Genomic DNA, 22,326 nt, shown 5'->3' with positions numbered 1-22,326 from the left:
GCTGGCCCGGGTTTTATTCAAAGGCGGAAGAGAACTTGAACAGTTTCCAGCTACTAGTCTGCTTACCCCAACAGATCCTTTGGGTACTATGGACGCCTCAGGTGCTATCACTGTCCACTCTGTGACTACATGCTGCTCAGCTATGTTGCCTCAATGACATGGCGGGTCCCACCTTGAACAGCGACCACAACCTTGCCATCACCAGGACGGACACCTTCCGCGGTCGGCCCCCCATCCTTTGTCCAAACAGCCTGTCCGTCCACACTCACATTGGTCTTCCCGTCGACAAGGCGCACGACAACATCACACGACGTCCCGGCCGGCGCAGAGACCTCGATGGTATAAGCCCAAGGCTTATTATACCATGCCCCCTCAACACTCCCGAACGGCGTCTTGACCATGCCCCGCGCCCAGTACACATCTTCCGTCGGGAAGCACGGCGCGAGCTCGAAGCTCGTGAACCCGGGCTCCAGCGGCCGCAGGCCGAGGACGTAGTTGGTCAGCAGCGGGGTGACGCCCGTGGACCAGCCGTGCGCCATGGACGTGAAGCCGTCCTGGTACGGCTTGCCCCCCGGGCCGATGCCCTCCCAGAACGTCGACGACGGGTCGTGGGTGCTCATCCACCCGTAGAGCCGCTCGAGTTCCTCCAGCGCCGTGTCCTCCTCGGCGAGCAGGAACCGCGCGGCCACCTCGAAGTAGCTGGTGAAGGCGTACACGCGCTGGTCGAACTGGTCGCCGGGGCTGAGGGCGCTGCTGTCGTAGAACGCGTTCCCGTACGGCCGCCTGAGCGCCCTGGACATGTACTTTGTGATCGATTTCCCCATGGGGAACCGGTGGTCCCAGTCGCCGCCAACAAAAGCCAGGATCGCGAGGCTGTTCCCGTCCTGTGCATGGACGGGGCACTTCGTCGTGTTGTCACCGCCAGGGCAGGTCCCGCCATCAAAGAAGGCCCCGACGCTGCTGTCCCAGTTTTCCTTGATGAGCGCGGGCCCGATCGCCCCGGCACGCGCTGTCCACCGCGCGGCGTCCTCTTCTTGGCCGTGGAAACTGGCTAGTTTGGCCGCACGCTTCAGGGCCATGATGTACAGCGCGTTGTAATAGGTGATAACCCCCGTGCGAGGCAGGAATGCGTAGTCGCCGTAGCCAGCGCTGTTACCCAGCCCTTTTTCGAGGAGGCCGTTGGCGTTTGTGCAGTTGGGATAGTACACGTCGAGAACCTTGACCATGTTTGGAAAGTACTTGTCCAGGTAGTCGGTGTCGCTGTGGTACATGACAAGGTCGTATGAGCAGACCACCCACCAAAGCGGGTAGTCGAATAGCGGCAGCGTGTAGTTGCGTATGCTTGCGGGAGGGATCCACCCGTCTGCCCTCTGGTGATCAGCCAGGTCCGCCAGCACGTTCCGCGCCGGGGTAGGGTCCCCATGGCTGACGTAGAGCGTCATGGCCGACACGGCCAGATCGCCAACATACGGGTCGCGGTCGCGCTTGGCCCCATCGTGTAGCACACTCTTACCATCAAGGCCCGGCGCGTAAGCGTCACGTGGCTCTGTGTCGTTGGCCCGAAAAATATCGGTGGTCAGGTCATTAGTGTACACCCCATCATACCATAACTGACTTAGGCTATCGCTGCTGCACTCGAAGTAGCCCTCGAAGGTGTCGGGCGTGCCGATGAAGCCCGAGTACGCGAGCTGCACCCCGGAGAGGGAAACGCTCCCGAAGCTGGTGGTGTACGGGGCGTCCTCTTCGAGAGCTTGCAGCGAGATGCGCAGGTAGCGGAATCCATGGAAGCCGTCGGAGCAGACCTTGCGGTCCTCGGGGAACTGGCACCCAAGCTTGTTTGTCCACGTGTACGGCTGCTTCTGCACCGCTATCTGATCGGTCCCGTTGGTGAACTTCTCGCCATCAGGTTGGTTGTCTGACCTAGTGAAGTCGCTCCTGTTGGTCAGAAACTGGAGGGTTTCCGAAAAGGCGAGAGTCACGCCGGGCAGAGCAGTCGCACTGGATATGCCCTGACTTGGCGGTTCAGCCCCTGCGAAGTCGATGCTCAGGACTCCTGCATAGTTCCGACCGAAGTCTAGTACGAGCGAAGGAATGCTATCATTGGGCCCATTTCTAGTGAGGGTGGTGACACTGCCATTGAGTAATGCATCCGGGTTGCTAACATCACCGCTGGTGTACTTGGAGAGCAAACGAACTGGACGAATCCTGTTGGTATAAGGGCCCCTGACATACTTCCACCAACTGTATCGGTCCTCTGGTATGTCTCCAAAGCTTTCTTGACCCGCTGTCATATGGAAGGTCAGCGAGACGAATAGAAGGGCGAGAATGAAGGTTGTGGAGCGGGTGAGATTGGGGTGGTTTCCCGTCGGTGAGGCCATTTTGACATGCCTCATAAAGGTTGCCGTCCAATCGTGCTTAAACGAGCCAGTGGACATGTGTGGTCGCGGTGACACGGACTTTGGCGAAAATGAGACCTGCCTAGGGGTTTGGAAAACGTGAAAAGATCGACTTACAACAGCCATAGTCGCCCATCTTTAGGTTAAATGAGGTACGAAGACTCCACCTGCGCGAGAGTTGACTGCAGAAGCAGGCCTGGTAAACTTTCCCAGGGTCGTATCAAATGCAGCAGCTCGTTTACAAGCCAGTCGATGAGGGCTCAAAAGGATGGGCCAGCAGCCGGGATGGTTCATAGCAATCGGTAGCGGCAGACGGTTGTACCACGGGAGAGGCGACAAGGCCGTGGAGTAATAATGTGATGGCGCGAGGTTGGAAGCTGGATGCCTGCTGATGCAGGTGGTCAGGGTGGTGTGTGTGAGTGGCATTGTGCGGGGAAGAGAGTCGAAAGCACCGGTGAGATTGCATGGCTGGGCAGTCTCAACTGCCAAGTCCATTCATTCCTCCGACTTTCTGTATTCTTACCTCGCGTGCAGCATTTCGAAGCGAACCTGGTCGAAGTCCTATTCTCGACTTCAATCCAGATTCATCTTGGCCTCAGAAATAATCCGCGGACACTTCGATACTGGATTCAGTACCCTCTTTCACTTGTCCAAACACGTGAAGCGTACGTGACCGGCTGAACTTTTGTTGCAACGAAATGGGTTCTCGTGAATAAATTTTGTAAATTTTGTACGCACAGGTGTCCATCATGCCGACACCATGTATCTGAAGTCGACTCAAGATGAACACCCTTGGCAGCACATTACTAAAGTGAGACGGCACATACAGTCGTCGGCCGTGTAATTGTACCTTGGAGCCAATGCGATGTGCAAGCGTGCTCTTGTTAGTGATCTTATGGTGCAACATTATTGGTGTCCCTTTCCTGGACATCGCAGATAGATGCGACCCAGCTAGGCAGGCGTTCATTGCTATGGCTCGGCCCAGATTGTGAATCCAAAGGAAGAAAGTATACCAAGTATCGCACAGTTCTGTGTTTCCAACGACCGAAAGTTGCCTGCGTACCAGGACCGGTTTTGTTCCAGCCAGGGTGTGTGCTGCACACTGAATAATAATCTCGCGCAATAAGCGATCAAAGTGGCCGGGCACATCATGCTCAAAACCACAATATTGTTGGGTTTAACTGCAACAAATATATCCGACATGGACGTGTCGCTTCACGCTGCCTATGCTTAGGCGTTGCTGCTGTGACGGGGTCGCTTGCGGACGCTGCCGCTTCCAGGGTGCATCTTTGCGTTGCTCTCGCGCTTGAGCTTGTCGTCGAGGACGCGTGCTGCATAGTGTGTTAGCAACCAGACATGTTCTCGGCAGGGACCGAACATGAAGTCTCAGCTTACTGAGGACATCGTAGCCGAACTGAGGATACTCGAGGCAGAGGGCCTTAAATTCCGGCTCGGCCTCGGCGCGTAGCGTGTGTGAGCGATTAGCCCAGAAATTGGCGACAGGGGCGCGGACTGTCGAGTCGGCCTCGGAGGTGTATGCGTAGACGTAGCGGGCGTAGGCGATCTCGCCCTTGGCGGTGGAGTTGACACAGTGGATCTTGGAGGAGGCGAGAGTGCGCAGGTTCGGCACCTGGAACTTCTCGGCCAGTGTGTAGACCCGGGCGTGCTTGAGCAGCTGCTCGCCGGTCTCGTCGACCTTGGGGATCGACGGGTCCGTCTCGAGGGTGCGCTGGCCGGGCACCTTCTTGGGGAAGTAGTCGCCGGTGTAGAGGTATTCTAGGAAGCAGCCGACCGCATCCATGTCGTCTTGGGGGAGCTCGATCTGGCGGGGCTAGCAGAGCAAGGCGCCGTGTCAGCAGGTTTCCTTTACAGTGTGCGACTGCGGGATCACTCACGCTGCCATCGTCGCTGAACTGAGCGCATGCCTCCTTGAAGAACGGGCTGAGTGAGAGCAAGGCTTGGTGTGCAGTTAAGATGGTCTCAGTCTCGCCGGTGCCGACAATCAGGGTGACGACGGGGCTCGTGAGGTAACTGATGAAGGATGTGCGTGCGGGAACTGGCTCCTCGGTCGCGGCCTCGCCCTCGCCCTCGCCCCCGTTGAAGATCTCGGAGCGACCAGCCACCGCGGTTGTGTCGTCCTCGCCCAGGCCCTCGGCCATCTCGACGTCTGCGCCCGGGTTTGCGGGAGAGTCCTCGACTATGCTATCGTCATTAACGTCGGCCATTGTGAACGCCACGGAAGGTGTCTATTTCGATGGAGGTTGTTTCTCCGTGCCTCGCTCGCGCGTGCAGGAGAGAGGAACAAGGAGAGAGATTGGCGTTCAGAAGGGAACCGCCAGGCAGCAAGTCCAATCGAAGGCACGAAGCGGAGAGAAAGATTGGCGAGCCCGCAGGAGGGGTGGAGGTCGAGGTCGAGATGAGGCGCAAACGGTGTGAAACTGTGTTAAAAGTCGAAGGCTGGGGCAGTAGATGGATGGATGGATCAATCAACGGCACAGCAGTGTAGCATTGTCGCCTGAGAGTGTGGGAGAGCAGGGGTAGCACCAAGAGCACCTGGGCAGCCTCCCTATTGGCGAACGCCCACAGCTGCCCTGGAGCTCAGCTCATAAGTACCTAGGTACCTGGGTACTTAAGTAGGTACCCACTTAAGTACCTAGGTACCATACTGCTGCTAACAATTTCTAGGGCGACTCACCCTTCGAACAGTCGTCAGCTGGCATTTCAACCTCGTGCCTCGTCTAAGTATATCTGTCTCTCAGTATTCGGATCCTAGCTGCAGCTCTCTTCGCGGGCAGACTGTTCCCACGTGTCGTGTAGGTCGAGTTCCAGCTCTACTTAAACATTCTGCAGATTAGCAACGGCAATGAGCCAACAAGAACCCCGTAGATGTTGCCGAATTGGCCTTGACAGCCAGCGAACGCACGGCGGGTCAGATGTGGAATATATATATATATATACACACACTCAGTATTCAGTTTCCAGTGGCTGCTCGGCTGACTGGAGGTCCTGGTCACACTGGAAGGCGACACCATGACGGGCAGTTCATGCCATGAACATCTTGGTCGTGCTCACATTGACCCGACTCCACCGCTCTCCCTGCCACCACGACGACAGAATTGCGCGCGGCCAGTAGTGGTGATACAGCGCCACAAATGGCCACGGGTCCCAGAGCTCAAAGGTCCCATCCTTCCAGTACAACAAGTGCTGGATGAGCTCCTCGACCCCGTCGACAAGCACCCTGGCTGAGCGAGGCTCCCTCACAAGCTTGAGCAGGGGCAGCAGGCCCCTGGTAGCCAGGTCATGCCCGATCCAGTATCGAGGAGTCGTGTCCGCTGGCGGCCAGACCACCCTGGGAGGTATATCTGAACTGTTCTTCTCCCTGAACGGCTCAGGAGGCCCATCCACAACAGACGTGTACGCCTCCACCATCCTCTCCATCCGCTCACCCGGCTGCGCAAACAACGCCACTGCGGTATGAGCTCGCGGGTTGCACTCGATCGCGTACAGCCTCGTGCACCCGTCCCCGTCCTCCTCCTCGGCCATGAAGTCAAAGCTGAGGTGCCCCGTGAACCCCGCCCCCGCGGCCGCGGCGAACCTGGTGGTGAAGCCCAGCATCTCCGTGGCCAGCGGGTCCCCCGGCGGCAGCGCCTCGTAGTGCATCAGCAGCTCGCTGCTCGGGCACGCGGCGAATACCCTGACCGTCCCCGAGACGACGAGGGCGTGGGTGCAGTACTCCCTGCCCCCGCGGATGAACTGCTGCAGGATCCACGGCCGCGACCTCGAGACGGGGAGGCGGCGGACAAAGGCCTCGGTCTCGGGCGGGGTGGGGAGCGGCAGGAGGGTCATGTTGGCGCGGTTGGCGTCGTCCATGCCCACGGGCTTGAGGATGAATCTCCTGGCTGGGTTCCTCTTCGTCGCAGCGGCGAGGGCATCCAGGGCCTGGGCGTGAGACGCGACGTCAAAGGTTTCGGGCACCGTGAGCTTGAGGGCCTTGGTATGCTGGATGAAGGATGACTTCTCGTGCAGTGTTGAGGTCGTAGGGACGTCAAACTGGATGCATGCACAGCGGCGTTGCCCCCTCGAGGACATGCTATCCAGCGCTTCCTTGGCCATTGCGTCCTCCACTGCGCTCGCGACGCCGGAGCACGAAACCCACAGATCGACCCCCTCATATTTGAAAATCTTGCAGATGTCCTGTATGTACGCCGACCTCGCCTCCTCCTTATCCTCTTCGCCCATCCCATCCTTCACCAGGGGTCTTCTCAGCGAGTACACCGCGTCAAAGGCCTGGCTGTATGTCCACCGCGTCTTCTTCCAGGGCGTCCACGCAGCGCATGCCTCAACCTCAAAGTCGGCCGCCACGACCCTATGTCCGCAAAGCCAGAACGCCCGAGCCAGCGTGAGGCCCTTTGTCATGCCCACCCCCGTGACGAGGACTGTCCGCTGCCTGAAGGTGGGTTTCGCGCGGCATTGGGCCCGGTGGAAGAGGACACCTGTCGACGTCGAACGGGAGAAGGGCTGGAAATAGGCGAGGACTGACGGCGGAACCGCGGTGAGGGCGAACGCGACGGCATAGCTCAATGGTAAGAAGAAAAGACTAAGTGTTACGAGGAAGAAGGTCTTGATGTGATCCTTCACTGGGAGTTGAAGGAGGGCAAAGCTAGGGGATGTCGTGATTGTCTCAGACTTGCCATTCACCCTAGGGACAGCCATGATATACTATAAATGACAATCGGGTACGTGGGTTCTTCTTTTCGGTGTTTCCATCAAAAAATGATTCGTAGTGTGATATGGTGGGGTCGGCTTCTGAGCCTACAGCACACCATTGTATGAGCTCTGAGGCTTCTGGGCCACGGCATAGACCACTTTCGCTTCATGCCTGCTTAGAGATCTCGTTCATAATTCACGCGAGACGCGGTTCGGGATCTACGCGCCAGCCACCGATTTGGGAACTCCTCTCCAAGACACGGAATGAGCCCAAGAAGACTTGTTCACTCGGCCGCAATGCTCCGTGATGAATCATTCAGCGAGCCTGCGATGGGGCCTGTCGGCGCCTTTGCAGGGATGGAGCTTTGCTCTAGGCGTGGGGCGCCGCTTGGAGACTAACGCAGCTCGGTTTCGTTTTGAGGGGGTACATGTATGCAGGCTTGGGAAGCAGTGACGGACATGAACTGTTGCTAGTTTACGTGTTCCTGACAGAATTCATACCTCATTCCTCTCCTCTGCGGTTGGGGGGCTAGCTAGGGGATTCCGGCCAGGGACCCGCCACGCCAGCGTCTTAGTCTCGATGCGGGGCATCCGTTCTTTACATGTGGACAAGTGAAACTGTGGAGGGACATTATAACCACCGTCTGGTATTCATGAACGGTGATTGATTTGGCATGCCTGATAATCTGAGAGCTGAGAGTCGCGAGATCTAGCTGGTGCCAAAGTGGGGACCACTCGCAGACCAAATGCTTTTGTTGAATCGACCGTGTGGTAGACACGGTCAACCACCAATTCCCAGTGGCTTTCCTTCATCTATATACTGGGAGTTGAAGATGATTCTCCGTCATGGACAATTGTCTCTCGTAGAAGATGAACCCGTACTGGGCCAGACCGCTGAAAGACGCATGGGATAAGATGAAATCATGCCGAGTCTAGTGAACACCGTTTGTCTTTGCAACTCTCCCCAAAGGAGAATCCTGAACTGCCTTGAATCCGTTCCCATTGGCATGACCATTCGTGAAGCCGTTGGTGTGCCCGTTGGTGTGCCCGTTGGCACGCCCGTTGACGCCATTGGCCACCTTGGCAGCGACCTTTGCCTTCAGCCCACTGCCGTTCTCGGCCACGGTGTCAAGGACGCTCTTGTTCTCAGATGCCAGATCTGTATATCCTGTGTCACTACTATCCACAAATGCCTCCAAACCAGCCCCCTCCCGCGGGTAGCTCTTCACGAAGTCCTTGTGCTTCTTCAGGACAAGTAGAAGCTCCTCCTGGCTCACGTCATTCAAGAAGGTGCAGCTACCCAAAGGATTGGGGACCGCAAGGCGTAGCTGACCATCACGTGTCTTGAGGATAGCTGCTGTTCCCTTATCGATAACGTGCTCGTCGAACTGGGGGTGGTCTATGGTGAGACCTGCGCGAGAGAATAGGTTCAGCAGGCGTTTGTGCTCATCATCACTGAGTAGACCACGATGGTTGGCCAAGGTAGCGGTGTAAGCCATGTCAATGGAGATGGCATGACCGTGCCGCAGGGGTGTCTCGGGGATGAGCTCGTGGAGTGGGGACCAGGTGTGACCATCTAGTGGTGAAGTTAGTGCTGCTTCGGGTCCTAGAATCTTGCATTCTAGAATATTCCAAAAAAAAAGAAAGACAAGGATCCATATAAGAGGAGAACGGTAATACACACAAGCAATCACGCGGTCCAAACCGATCTCGTGCAGATTGGGGCTCTCGAGTTTAAGCATCTCGTAAATGCCCTCCCGGTTTATCTGAACTCTGTTAGTTTCGTTGCTGATAATCCTCAGCCGCGACTGGACCATGACTTACAATGTCGGCGGCCTTGACGAGCTCCTCGGAGGAGCCGTCTCCTCGCCCGAACTTGTGCTCGATCAATTGCTCGCAGAACCTGTCCAGCAAGTCGAAAACCTGAAGGTGGGAGCATGACGAGATCTTGATGAGTTCTGCGAATCCATTCCGCACCTGTGCGATTGGAAGAGTGCGCAGGAAGGTGAAGTCAAGGAAGGTGTGGATTGGGGCATGGTACGCGCCGAGTCTGTTCTTGTAGTTGCCGTAGTTCACAGCGACCTTAATACTAACACTAGCATCGATGAGGCCAATGACTGTTGTGGGAACGCGAATGAAGTTAGTGTTCCGGCGATAGGCTGCGCATGCAAAACTGTAACCCATGGTTAGCCACGATTAACACGAAGTACATGAGATGCTCCACAGGAACCTGCTGAGCCACCGTTTTCGTAAGGCCGAAAGGTACTTACCCAGCGACGTCAGTGACAAGGCCACCACCGACAACAAGAACGGGTTCCTGGAAGATTGTCAGTAGGAGCTTCCAAATTACCCAACAAGGGCAGGGCAATCGGCTGAGGGTGGATGGCATACCTTCCGGATGATACCAAAGTCGGTCATTGAGTCACAAATGCTCAACCAGGTATCGACCGTCTTGGCCTTCTCGCCAATGGAGGTCTTGTGGACCTTCAGAGTCAGGCCGTAGTGAGCGAAGTACTTGTCCATCTTGTCACCGTAGAGAGCAAAGACATTCTTGTCAGTCACGGCAAGAACGCGTCCCCATGGCTTGTAACACTCCGCAAGGCCAGGGTTGTTCACGTCAAAGACGCCATCGACGAAGGAGAAGTCGTACGTGATCTTCTCGTAGCCTTGGACATGGAAGCCATTGGATGTCTCCGAGACGGTTGCCTTGAGATCAGACATCGTGAGGATGGAAAAGACACACTGAACTAGAGGTTGCTGAAGTCTAGAAACCGAGGGATGAAGAGTGAGCTACACGAGACGCGTCGGAATCATTGCCCTGGGCATGGCCTCTTTTTTGAGCCGGGCATGATCTGCTGGAGAACATGCTCCGAGTTGGCAGACAGAGTGGTGTCGTCACGACTTTGACCGGCGGTTTGGCACACATGAAAACGTTGGAACCGCCGCCGTCTTGAAAACTCCTGGGATAGCTTGTGCCCGTTGCCCGTTGTAGAAGCGTGTCGACTGGCCAGGCCGGTGTACTTTGGAGCCCAGCAAGCAGGCAGAGCCAGCGTGAATGTGGAAGTGTCGCGGGTACCGTGGACTGACACGGGTACGTGGTGGCCCAAGAGGTATAGTATACCTTTGGGTATGAGTTTTGTTAAAGTACGGACTCGTTGTGGTCATAGACTCGTCGACAAAGAGCACTTGAGCTCAGTTCCCGCACTGTCACCCGCTGGTGCTGACACCTTCCCTGCAGGCAGGGTCCCAGCCCGGTGGGGCCATGCCTCGCAGATGTGAATTCTTGAGAATCCCATGTTGGCTGGAAATGGCGACATGGTGATTCCCCGTTCGGCGTGGCTTGGCTGTCCCGCAGATGCGCCACGGCAGCCACGGCAGCCACGGCCTTCGCCCTCGCCCTCCATCGAAAGACCCCACGGGGCTCTTGGACTGGCGGTCAGGTTTCCGCTCAGGGTTCGACCGCGATTCCCTGACAAGCTTGGCGCCATGGGAGGGTATCAGGGTATGTGGTTGTGCCATTCCGTGCCGAGCCAGGTTACCCAGACCCATGGTTGGTTCTGGTCGAGGTAGGTTGACGGCTGGGGCAGCAGGTGGGATGTGCGGGTGCGGCTCGGGGCTTGGGTCGATTGACTTTCGGCAAGCCCCACCAGTACCTGGGTACCTAGTAAGTGGGTAGTAGTGTAGCTGGAGCTGGGTCTGGGGGTGGAGGTGGGGGTGGCTGTAGTGGGGCCGTGTTAGCCATTGGCAGTGGTGACGCCGACAGTCTGTCGGCCATAGCATAGACTGACCCCTGGCTGGGTCACGGGTTTTCGCGTCGAGGGGTTTGACGAAGGGCTGGGCTGGGGGGGAAACGCTGCATGGACGGAGCAGGAGCTAAGCTTCAACGATCAAGGTCAAAAAGACGTACCAGTGGTCTTAGCCGTCGAGTGATGATGCATCATTACAAACAGAATGTGAAGTATGAATTGAATACCCAGGTACGAATAAAGAATATCAGGCCAAACGGTGCTAGACATTACGGTAGGGCAGCAGTTTTACCCTAGGAAGGTAGCGTGTAATAAAGGAAGACTGCCCTGAGCACAGCGGTGCTAGCTACCTAGGTACCTAGGTACCCAGGTAAATAGAGCCCCAGCAACCAGGAACCCGCCCGCCCCAGGAATCGACCTCAATTGAGCTCCCCTGCCCCTCACCTTGACACCCATTTGACGCCTGCTCGACCCCAAGTTAGGTGCTCGTTCTGTCTGTGGAATCTGGAGTCTTGGTCGACCTTACGAGCCACAGCAGCCGCAGGACACCAACAAGGTCGCTCTCTTGAAGCCAACGTCTTGTCTCTAGACCTTGAATTTAATTCTAGGACTCAGGCCTACCCTAGGGTAATATTACTACTTCCCCAAAATGAGCACCCTGACCAGCTTTACCGGCAAGGCATATCAGCCGCAGGAGGACAAATATGTTCGTTTATCATCTCCCATCTCTGACTTATTTATATCTCCTCAGCTGGTTGCTGATAAAATTGACACACACAGTTCGACGATGGACGAGAGATCGCCCTCTTGCACTTTATTCACAACCACCCTGATATATCAGACATCCGTGGCAACCCTCAAAGGCTTCTCGACGCCATCGACGAATATGGCAAGACCAAGAAGTACCTCATGAATGTCGGTGAGTACAAGTCAAAGACCGTGGCAGATCTCATCAAGGATGTCAAGCCAAAGGTCATGGTCGAGCTGGGCGGTTACGTAGGCTATTCTGCGATTGCCTTTGGTGCTGCGTTCAGAGACGCCGGCGGCCAGGAATACTACAGCCTCGAGTACAACCCAGAGTTTGGTGCTGTCATTTCCAGCCTGGTCGACCTGGCAGGCCTGCATGATGTCGTGAGGGTTGAGATCGGACCGGCGTCGGCATCAATCAGGCGGCTGTATGCAGAGGGCAGGCTCAAGAAAATCGATCTCATGTTCCTCGACCACGTCAAGCCCATGTACACCCCCGACTTGAAGCTATGCGAGGAGCTCGGTCTGATTGGGATCGGTTCGGTTCTTGCTGCCGATAATGGTGAGTCGTACTTGACATGAGGTCGCTTGCGCGAATGCTGATGCTCGTTCCACCGGACCAGTCGTCAAACCAGGAAACCCTCCGTACCTTGAATATGTCCGGAGTTCAGTACGGCAGAAGAGAGAAAAGTTCAACAAGGACACCGGGCTGAGCTTGGAGAGGTTGTCAGATTGGGAGAAGTCCAGGTACAATATGGCAAAGGGCGGCCAAGTGGACGAAACCGAAGTCCATGGCAACCCAAACCTCATCTACTCCAGCAAATTCATTGAAGGATGGGAACCGAGTGGAGTCCCGGTAAGATTCATTTGATCCGCACCAAGCTTCGCTCACGCAAACATATCCACTCGTATATACGTCCCGATGCTAATTCCCACCGTTCAGGACGCCATAGAGGTATCGTATTGCACAGGGGTTGAAGAATAACAAGACCATCTTCACATTTGTCTCCTCTCCCGATTGCAACGACAGGGTTTCCAAAATTTCGGTCACAACTCTCTCTCTCTCTGCATAGCCTCGTCTTCGGCTGACTGTCCAGGTACTCAGCCGGCGCCTGTGTGTTAAAGGGAAGGATCTAAAGGGTGGTACTGGGTGTCTTGTAGCTTCCATAAATTTAGTGACCAGTATTCAAGTAACTGTCAGAATCACACGTGAATCGTGCATAAAGTCGTTCGTACCTGCTCCCGAAAGGTCGCTTTGACGAAGGTATCGCGCCTTCTGTTGAGGGCTTACCGTGACTACCTTACCGCTTTGTTTTTGTACTCCATCATCAGTCTCCCACAACATTCATTGGGACGCAGAACTCTTTTTCATCATCAGACTATATTCATCCACAGCATCCGATCCGTGACCTGCGTCCCCTAGAACTACTCCAACAACACTTGCGAATATCATCTGTCCACAAACTGCAGAACGAAACATCGCCCAGCCCTCGATAAGACGCCAAGCTCCAAGCAATGTCTGCCGCCGATTCCTGCATGCCGCCCAACACCATCCTCCTGACTGGAGTCACGGGCTTCGTGGGCAAAGTCGTACTCGAGGAACTCATTCGCCGCCGAGACGCACAAGACATACAATTTGATCGGATATTGGTGCTGATCCGGTCATCCCGCAACCTGAGCGCTCCCGAGCGGTTCGTGAATGGAATCGTCAGGTCAAGGTGCTTCTCAAGACTGCAAAAGGGCTGGGACAGAGATATCGAAGTCTTGCCTGGCGACCTCATGGAACCCAACTGCGGACTCGGCGCTCACGAGCTCGACAACCTGGCGACTAGGGTGACACATGTCATCCACTGTGCAGGATGCGTCGCCTTCGATACCTCCCTCAATGTGCTTCTAGCGGAGAACGTCACCGCCAGCCTGAACATCCTCCAGCTATCTCAGAACTGTCAAAATCTCAAGCGCCTCGTCGTCACCTCTACGGCATATGTTACACCCAACAGAAAAGGGCCCATCTGGGAGGAACTGGCTCCTTTGCCGCACCCTGCCCAACAGATCCTGCAAGACTTACACGACGGAAGGAAGGATGCCGAACGAACCCGTAGCGAGACCGGACATCCCAACAATTACACGCTCGCAAAGTGCCTGGCTGAACACTTTGTTGTGCAGAAGAAGAAATCTACTCCATTGACAATCGTCCGTCCAAGCATCATATCCGGGAGCTGGAAGTATCCGTTTCCAGGATGGATTGACAGTTATGCGGCGCTAGGTGGCCCCATATCTGCCTTTGCACTCGGCGGCCTGAAGGTTCTACATGGAGACCCTCATACCATGCTCGATGTTGTGCCGGTGGACGTGGTCGCCGACTGTCTGATCAGAGAAGCTCTCCAGCTCCAGGAGCGAAACATCGACTACGAGACAGCGCCAGCAAAGATTGTGCATTGTGTCTCGACCATCCACGACGGCCAGAGCACTTGGGACGTTGTCACCAGCACTGTCCGGTATTTTGAGCGGCCTGAGAACATTCTTCTCTATCAACCGAAAGGCTGGTACATTGGGACGGACGATCGGTTGTTCTACTTCTACGAGTTCTTTTTCCAGTACTTGCCTGTCAAGATGACAGAGCTCGGATCGCTCATGACGCTCGACTGGGAACGTGCGGCAAAGGCTAGAAAGACGCTGGTCAGGCTCGGACAGGTTGACACCCATTTTCGGTACTTCGTCGAGCACACCTACGACTACCGCTGCTCTACGAAGATCCTTCCGAGCAACTTTGACCGAGAGAACTATATGCAGGTAATCCTTAAGGGTATGAAAGAATATCTCTTGGTGCCGCTTGTGGAAAGGATGAAGGCGAGAAAGACTCGCATGCGGGATGATTCTGGTGTATGAGGTCGACGCCTCTAATGACGCTTGACAGATGTGCTGTTTCAATTTAACTGGCTGGCATCGACAAATCCATGGTGGAAATGAAAAGGTCCAGACCTAAGGATCTATTTCTAACAGCCCATCATGGAAGAGGGCGGGCAAATGCCCTAGACAGACAGTATGATAGCGATCACTCCGAGAATAAATAACAGTCATTGGGTTTCCCCGACTTCCTCGGCCTTGCCGAAGTAGTTCATGCGTCAGTCCAGCGAAAAAAACGGAGCATCTCTTCTCGCTGATCACCATCGCTCGGCGGAATTCTCGCAACGCCCAATAAATGAGTTATCATATACTGATTGGGTGGTTTCGACTCTATTCCGTCTACGTCCGAGGACATATACTGATTAGGAATCAAAACTCGTGTCGGTCATGTTTCGCCCAGCTCCGCCATCGACATTGAATACTAAGCTCAACTCTGCCGCGTATGATAGCTTTAGTGAATAATTTATTTTGCAGCGTCTCTCAGAACTCGTAAAAACATAATGCCTTTTTAGGCACACTCTCTGAGTCTGCTTATTCAGAGACTCAGAAGTCCCCAGCGTAGAGGAGGTCTCCAGGCTGGCCATTCATGCGTTCCCAGACGTCCCGCGGGTCAAGTGCGGATTCGTGCCTCTTCTCGGCTGCAGCAGTGCCGTTGTTCCTGGCAGCTGCAAGCTGGGCCGCGACGTCTTCGCGCGCGAGTTGCACTGGAAGACTGGTTAGTGTTCTGAATAACGGCAAAGAATTGCCCGGAAGCGGGCAGTGATGTGAAAAGCGAGTACTCACCATGTGCGTAGACAGCAGCTCTCTTGCCTGTGTAAATGGCGTGGGGCACATTGGTAACATTATCCGAGTTCGCATCGCCGATGGCGTAGGTGCCCGGGATATTGGTAATGAGACCCTTGTCCTGGTTCGCATACAGGCGGCCGCCGTACAGCGTGACGCCCAGATCGGCGCCGACATTGGACTTTTGCTCGTCTGGGAACGACACGAGGAAAGCCGCCCTCTCGACCGAGGTGCCGTCGTCGAGGTCCACGCGGAAGAGGTCGTACTCAGGCGAGCTGGCCAGGCTCGGGTCCGCGTCGGGGTTGTGTCCGTCCCTGAGGCGTGTGATGGACGTTATGGTCTGATTGTACACGGTCACGTTCGAGATCTTCAAAAACTCCTCCCAGTCGGGGAAGGACGCTTCTGTCGCGGCCCGAGCCTCGGGCGTATCGGTTCCGTTTGCAAATGCCACCACGTCGCTGTTCAGTGTTGCAACCTCTCTGACGAGACCGGGGATATCCTCGAGGGGCCCCAGGAGGCCGAGGGCCTGGTCGGCGTGCTCGTTGCCATCGCACCATGGGCACCAGTAGATGCCCTTGCCCCAGTTCTCCTGCAGGCCCGGGGTTGCAGGGAGGTCGTCTTTCAGACCAGTTCCTAGGACAATCTTCCGCGCGGTGAGGGTCTTCTCGCCTGAGGGCAAGGTCGCCTGAACCGTGAAGGAGGTGACATTGCTACTCCCGGCTTGGATCCCTGTCACTGTACCATTGGTCAAAGTGACGGTTTCGTAATCCGATATTAATTTCCGTGCGAGCCAGCGGTAGTAAGCTGGAGTCACACCTGTGTGTTTGTCAGTATCAGTGAGTTTGATGATACGATTGGTGGTGGAGGTCTTACCGTCCATGCCGATCACGTCGTGCATGTGCCTTGTCGCATCGTTGCGGTACTCCCCAGAATCGATGAGGAGCACATTCCGCCTCACACGGGCGAGCCCACTCACTGCGCTCAGTCCTGATGGACCGCCACCGACGACAATGGCATCGTAGACGGTGGACTCATCAACTTCTGGAGCCGGCGCCCCGTACTCGGGGATGGCCGCGGCCTTGGCCAACGCCACGAGTGGCAGAGCCGACAGGATGTTTGAAATGTACATGCTGGTCGGTGGTTGAATCCCGCCGGCAATGAATAACGGATAAACGAAAAGGCTGTAAATATGAGTGCTGCAATATTGTAACAACCTGGTCGGCCGATAAAGACTGAATCTGAGCTCGAACCCGAAAAAGAACGAAAGGGCACAGCTGCGAGATATAGATCGGTCAGTGATTTCAGCTCCTCCCCGCTTCTTAATTCGCAAGTGGCTGCAGACGAGCTGCGGCCATCTGCACAGGCAGTGTTCTTTGTACTCACGAGCGCAGGAAAAGCGACCAATTGAAAGAGAGTGTGCTGCAGCGATGTCTCACAAGATGTTGTGATCAGACCCTACCAAGGTACGGGCCGCCTCCTCTGTTATATAGATCGACATGATCTCGAGATATTGACTCTCCGAGCATACCGTCTAACCACAAAGAGTGCTCCCAAGGTATTTCTGATGAGACCAAAAATAGGCACCTGAGCGGACAGCCGGTGCCACTTTTGCATGCGGTGCAACTGCAGCGCGGATCGCCGAGTCAGTGTAATCCCAGGATGTAGGGGAGGTTGTACGGACACTACACCTCTTCGGGCACATGCGGGCAGGTGAACCGACTAATGATACTTGGCAGTTCATCCCTGGGTGGTTTCAGCATAATGAGCTCGAAGATCATTGCAGTGCTGCGCTGCTACTTTGGTCATCGCAGCGTTGCCCTGACAAGGTGCAGTCGTGATGGTGTCAAATGGCGTGCTCCCCCTTCCCCTCCCTCTTGCGCCTCTATCGAGTTACATTCTGCTGCATGGACCCGCCCAAAATAACAAACTCGCCCAGGTTGGTTCTATTATTTTCATGATGGCGACGACTGTCTTCGGCCAGTCCGAGCCGCACCGTCCTCGCTGGATTGATACAGGTCATTCGACTCCTCACTAGTACTACTGATGGGGACGAAACTTTCCGCAAGCCCAGCATATTCGATCACCTCAGGCGGGTACATGGAAATATGCGCGTGCCTAAATAATAGACCGAGCAATGACTAGATCGCTCAGGTGTGGGAGTGCAGGTACTTGCTCACTGCACTAAGGCGAGAACCGGCACGGGAAACTCTCTGGTCAAATACTGATAAGTGACCAGGCTTTGTAAGCTTCGTGTGGAGCCTTACAATGCAGCAGTCCAAAGACCCCACATTTGGAACACTAGACGACGATCTCTCAGATCTTGTATAAAAGCAAGGATGATGATGCATAGGTAGGGAGGTGGTTGAGCTAACCACTCTAGTGTGGTTATATTTCTCATCCCCATATATAAGAGACATATATATAGCTACTTCAAACTTTATTCATAAGTTCTAGGGTAGGAGATAAATAAATAAGCAACTTAAGCAAAAGGATAGTCACATAGTAAAAAGGAAAAATATAATGTAGCTAAGTAGCTGAATCTGTAGTACGTGTATTACGGGAAATTAAATATGCTGGGCAACAGAAGGCCTGTAGACAAAAGCTTCTACAGGAAGACGGGTTACGTACAACAGCAAGGTACTCAAGGCTAAGGCATCCCTGGTGCAAACATCTTGGTTATCACAGGCTGACTTTGCGCTTCCAAATCTCCACCTGGAAACTTGTACTGTGCGCGAGAGTCTCCGATTCAGTGCGATGTTTCGCCAGCCCGCGTGTGTCAGCAAAGAAGAGAACTTGAGAAGTACGGGTTCGTCGATAAAGTCATTGAAATGCTCAACATGGGCGATGTACCCACGCTGTCGTCGGTATTCCTGGCGAGGAATTGAACGTCGAACAGCGCAAGCTCTCGACTATCAGTGGCAAACTGGCAGCCAACCCTAAGCTTTTTCTCCTCCTGGACGAGCCTTCCAGTGGTCTTGACGTCCAGAGCTCTTGAACTATTATGGCCTTCCTGCGCAAGCCTCCCGAGCACGCAGTTGTGGAGCCCAGCACAACCCGGCTGAATATATGTTAGAGATGGCTTCGGCCATATTATATTTTTTATTCAACTATATATTTATCTATTTATTATCTTCTTAACTTTTAAACTAACTATTAGCTTATACTTTAAGTATAAAGTTAATAATTACTTAATATATACCTTTAAACTTATCTATATATATAGTTATAGTTTTACTTCTATTTTATATATATTTAAAAATATATATAGCGCCTTTATATAGTAATAAATACTTAAAACTTAGTATTTAAAAAGAATATAATATTAATAATAATAATTATAATATAATAAATATTTATAACTTTAACTTTATAATATATAAATAAGGTTAAGCTTTAATTATACTATATTTTTCCTTTATACTATATAACTATCTTTTAGTTTAGCTACTTGTTTCTTCTCTAATCTAGAGCTTATATATAAAGTCTTTAATGGCTTTATATATATTTTTATAGTCCTTTTAGAGAGGAACTTTAAATCTACTCTTTTCTTTATTTTTATTATACTTTTTTATATTATTAAGGAGTTAATAGTTGTTAATAATAAGAGTATAGACTTAAAGAAAAATAAGCTTATTATACCCTTTTTTTATTTTTTTATAAATTACTTTTAAAATTCTTTTTAAGAGTTTTAATGCTTTATTATAAAAGTTTTAAAGGTAGTATATTATAAATTGTTTTTTTATTTTAAGTTCTTTTAAAGTTAGCTATATACTTAGATAGGGGTTGTAGTGCTTACTTAGTGAGGGTCTTACTAGTATATATATATATATATATATATATGTTTAGAGGGACAATTTTTAGCTAGGCTTCCCTTAGTGCAATTTATTTATATAATAACTATTTTTAGACCTAATCTCACTATATAACTCCTTTATAGCAATTAAACTATAGGCTACTTTTATTTATAATTCTAGTTAATACTATTATTAAGATAATACCTTTTAACTTTATTTATATATTATAAGGCTAAGGCTATAAACACTTATTATATTATAACTATTATTATTAATATTATATTCTTTTTAAGTATTAGGTTTTAAATACTTACTACTATATAAAGGTACTATATATATCTTTAAATATATATAAAATAAAAATAAAACTATATAAATAAGATTAAAAGTATTATTTTAATAATAATATTAATATAGTAGGCTATAATATTAGATATAATAGTATAGGTTAAGGAAGGTTTAAAGATTTATTAAGTTTAAGTTTAATATAAGATTAATTCTTATCTTTTTTAAAGAAAAAGTAAGTAAGTATTATCTACCTTTTAATAAGTTTAAGAAAGAGGTATAGTTAGGTGTTAGGGTGCTTTAAGGGTGCTTTTTTATAACTTTTACCTAATTATTATAATTATACCTTTCTTTAAAAGGCTATTTTTAGCTATTATTATTAGTTAATATAAATTATTTTTATTTATACTTTTTAAAGATTTTCTTTATTTATTATTATTAATTAATTTTAATAATTTTTTAAATTTTTTAATAGTTTTATTATACTTTTATAGAGGTATAAATTAGTTAACCTTTTTTAAGTAGTTATTTTTCTTTTTTATTTTTATTTTTTTCTTTTTTATTTAATAATTAACTTTATTAGATTTTTAATTAATTTTTTTAATTTTAAATTATATTTTTTTATTTTATTATTTCTTTAAGTATTATTATTATATTTTATTATTTAAAGTAATTTAAAATATTTTTATTTTATAGTTATTTTTATTTATTATTATATTATTTATAAATAGTAATTATAAGGTTTATAAATAGTCTTTTTTAAAAGACTTTATATATTATTTTATATATATTATTTTAAGTAGTAAAGGTAGTCTATTTAAAGATTATTTAGGTTTATTAAATTTAACTTTTAAAGGTTTTAATAATAATTATATTAACTTTATTTTTATTAACTTTAATTTCTCTTTTATATTAGATTTATTTATAATTTAATTAAAAATATTAATATTATTAAAGTCTTTAATAATTATTCCTTAAAAATAATAGGTAAATAGTTTAAAACTATTTTATATACCTTTTAAACTTATTAAAAGTAGTTATAAAAGTTACCTTTTATTTTAGGATTTAAATAAAAGAGTTTTTAAAATTTTTAAACTTTTAAAGATTTTTAATTTTAATTTTTATTTATTTAATCTTTAATTAATTTTATAAAGTTAAGAAGTATATTATATCTCTTTTAAAAGTATATAAAGTATTTTTATAGATTTAAATTCTTTTAGGTATATTTTATTAAATTATATTAAAAATATAAAGGAATAAAGTAAGGTAATTAAGTTATAAGCTCTTTATAATATATATATAAAAACCTTTTAAATAAATAAAAATATTTTTCTTTTTATATAAAGATATTTTTATATAATTATTTAATTAAATAGCTTTTATTATAATTAATATATTATAAAGTATTATTTTTTATATTATAATAAGCTTTTTTATTTACTTTTATTATTATTATTAACTTTTAAATTAAAAGATTTTTAATTATTAAATTAATTATTAATTTTTATTTAATAAAGTTTTTTTAAAGGAATTATAAATAATATAGATTTTTATTTTTACTTATTTAAAAATAAATTAATATAGTTTTAAATTTAATTTATTAATATTTTAATAAATATATTTACAAATAATTTTAATAATTATTTAGTTTTTAAAAGAAAGTTAAAAACTTTAAGTTTTAAAATAGTTTATTAAGTAATAAAAAAGTAGTGGATTTTTATATTAAATATAAGTAATTAATTACTATTAAAAGTTTAATATTAATTTTTCTTTAAAAGAAGGAGATTATAAAGGTTAGTATTTTTAATTATAAATTATAGTTAATTTATATACTTTTAATTAATAAAGTTTAGTTTAAGTAAGAATTTAAATAATATTTATAAGAAGATTTTTATAATTTAATTAAAGATTATTATAATATATTATATTTAATTTTAATAAATAATAATTTTTTATTTAATATATTTTAATTTAAAAGTTTTTAAAAAGTAATAAATATAATAAATAAAGCTTTTAGTTTATAGTTTTAAAGTTATTTTTATTTTTCAAAAATAATTTATAAAATATAAATAACTTTTTAAAAGTTAATTAAAATATTATAGATTAATAAATAGAATTATAAGATAAGATTTTAGAGTTTTTAAAGTAGGATAATAATACCCCTTTATATTACTTTTTAAAATAAGTTTTAATTTATTATAGGTTTAAATAGTTTAAAAATAGTTTATTTTTAATATATTTATATTACTTTTTATAATAATTCTTTTAGTTTTAATATTATAAGTATTTAGCTTTTCTTAACTATTAGTTAATAGTATTTATTTCCTTAATATTTATTCTTTAAGTATTTTATTAAGTATTTATAGTTTATTTATTTTACTTTTATTTACTTTATTAACTTTTATTAAATTTATATTTTAACTATATTTTACTTTTATTAGTTTATTATAGGGTTTTATAGGTTATTTATTATTTATTTATTTAATTATTATTTACTTTATTAATTATTTTTAATATTTATTTTTATTATTTAATTATTATTTATCTATTTTTATTTATTATAACTTAAATAGTTTTTAACTTTTATTTATTTATTTTAAGTTTTTTTAAAATATTAGAATTCTCTCCTTTTAGTATTTTTAAATAGTTTTATTTATAAATATTTTATCTTTTAATATTTAAAAGTTATATTTATTTAATTATTTTTTATTTTATTAAATAGTAAAAGTATTTTTAATTTCTTAATAATTTTAAATTTCTTTTAGCTTTTATTTAATTTATTTATCTTTTAAATTTAATAAATTTATAATATCCTTTTATAAGCTCTTTAATATTTTAATTATTTATAGTTTTAACTAGTTTATATAAAAATATTATATATTTAAAAGTATTTTTAAAAGATTAAGCTATAAATTTAGTTATTAATTTAAATTAAAATTTTAAATAAATTAATTTTTATAA

At 47.5% G+C, this 22,326-nt stretch overlaps 7 protein-coding genes across 7 annotated transcripts; 2 read left to right on the top strand and 5 right to left on the bottom strand.

Annotated features, from left to right (window-relative positions):
• Window positions 1-140: 140 nt before the first annotated feature.
• KVR01_004193 (uncharacterized protein) lies at window positions 141-2,532 on the bottom strand (the record flags this gene model as incomplete). The annotated part of the gene is made up of 2 exons (XM_044794019.1): window positions 141-2,284; window positions 2,514-2,532. 2 exons carry the CDS (start codon window positions 2,530-2,532, stop codon window positions 141-143), a joined length of 2,163 nt encoding a protein of 720 aa, XP_044646357.1.
• A 1,094-nt stretch (window positions 2,533-3,626) lies between these two features.
• KVR01_004602 (uncharacterized protein) lies at window positions 3,627-4,621 on the bottom strand (the record flags this gene model as incomplete). Its single annotated transcript, XM_044788737.1, has 3 exons — window positions 3,627-3,727; window positions 3,792-4,227; window positions 4,292-4,621. The coding sequence occupies 3 exons, from the start codon at window positions 4,619-4,621 to the stop codon at window positions 3,627-3,629; spliced, it is 867 nt and encodes a 288-aa protein (XP_044646766.1).
• Window positions 4,622-5,318: 697 nt separating this feature from the next.
• KVR01_004099 (uncharacterized protein) lies at window positions 5,319-7,109 on the bottom strand (the record flags this gene model as incomplete). The annotated part of the gene is made up of 1 exon (XM_044788450.1): window positions 5,319-7,109. One exon carries the CDS (start codon window positions 7,107-7,109, stop codon window positions 5,439-5,441), a length of 1,671 nt encoding a protein of 556 aa, XP_044646263.1. The 3' UTR covers window positions 5,319-5,438.
• Window positions 7,110-7,730: 621 nt separating this feature from the next.
• On the bottom strand, window positions 7,731-10,705 carry KVR01_004845 (uncharacterized protein). The gene is made up of 5 exons (XM_044792966.1): window positions 9,495-10,705; window positions 9,374-9,420; window positions 8,928-9,276; window positions 8,788-8,869; window positions 7,731-8,679 (listed from the first exon to the last, which is right to left on the bottom strand). The coding sequence occupies exons 1-5, from the start codon at window positions 9,822-9,824 to the stop codon at window positions 8,036-8,038; spliced, it is 1,452 nt and encodes a 483-aa protein (XP_044647009.1). The 5' UTR covers window positions 9,825-10,705; the 3' UTR covers window positions 7,731-8,035.
• Window positions 10,706-11,346: 641 nt separating this feature from the next.
• KVR01_004699 (uncharacterized protein) lies at window positions 11,347-12,581 on the top strand (the record flags this gene model as incomplete). Its single annotated transcript, XM_044788297.1, has 4 exons — window positions 11,347-11,555; window positions 11,630-12,158; window positions 12,220-12,452; window positions 12,540-12,581. The coding sequence occupies exons 1-4, from the start codon at window positions 11,499-11,501 to the stop codon at window positions 12,579-12,581; spliced, it is 861 nt and encodes a 286-aa protein (XP_044646863.1). The 5' UTR covers window positions 11,347-11,498.
• Window positions 12,582-13,111: 530 nt separating this feature from the next.
• On the top strand, window positions 13,112-14,485 carry KVR01_004039 (uncharacterized protein; the record flags this gene model as incomplete). The annotated part of the gene is made up of 2 exons (XM_044789937.1): window positions 13,112-13,789; window positions 13,823-14,485. The coding sequence occupies 2 exons, from the start codon at window positions 13,112-13,114 to the stop codon at window positions 14,483-14,485; spliced, it is 1,341 nt and encodes a 446-aa protein (XP_044646203.1).
• A 20-nt stretch (window positions 14,486-14,505) lies between these two features.
• KVR01_004185 (uncharacterized protein) lies at window positions 14,506-16,817 on the bottom strand. Its single transcript, XM_044782031.1, has 4 exons — window positions 16,670-16,817; window positions 16,160-16,560; window positions 15,287-16,102; window positions 14,506-15,207 (listed from the first exon to the last, which is right to left on the bottom strand). The coding sequence occupies exons 2-4, from the start codon at window positions 16,413-16,415 to the stop codon at window positions 15,047-15,049; spliced, it is 1,233 nt and encodes a 410-aa protein (XP_044646349.1). The 5' UTR covers window positions 16,416-16,560; window positions 16,670-16,817; the 3' UTR covers window positions 14,506-15,046.
• Between the last annotated feature and the right edge of the window lie 5,509 nt (window positions 16,818-22,326).

The sequence above is a fragment of the Diaporthe batatas genome (assembly GCF_019321695.1).
Source record: "Diaporthe batatas strain CRI 302-4 chromosome Unknown Contig00004, whole genome shotgun sequence".
Taxonomy (NCBI): Eukaryota; Fungi; Ascomycota; class Sordariomycetes; order Diaporthales; family Diaporthaceae; genus Diaporthe; species Diaporthe batatas.
This window is presented reverse-complemented; position numbering and strand designations above follow the sequence as displayed.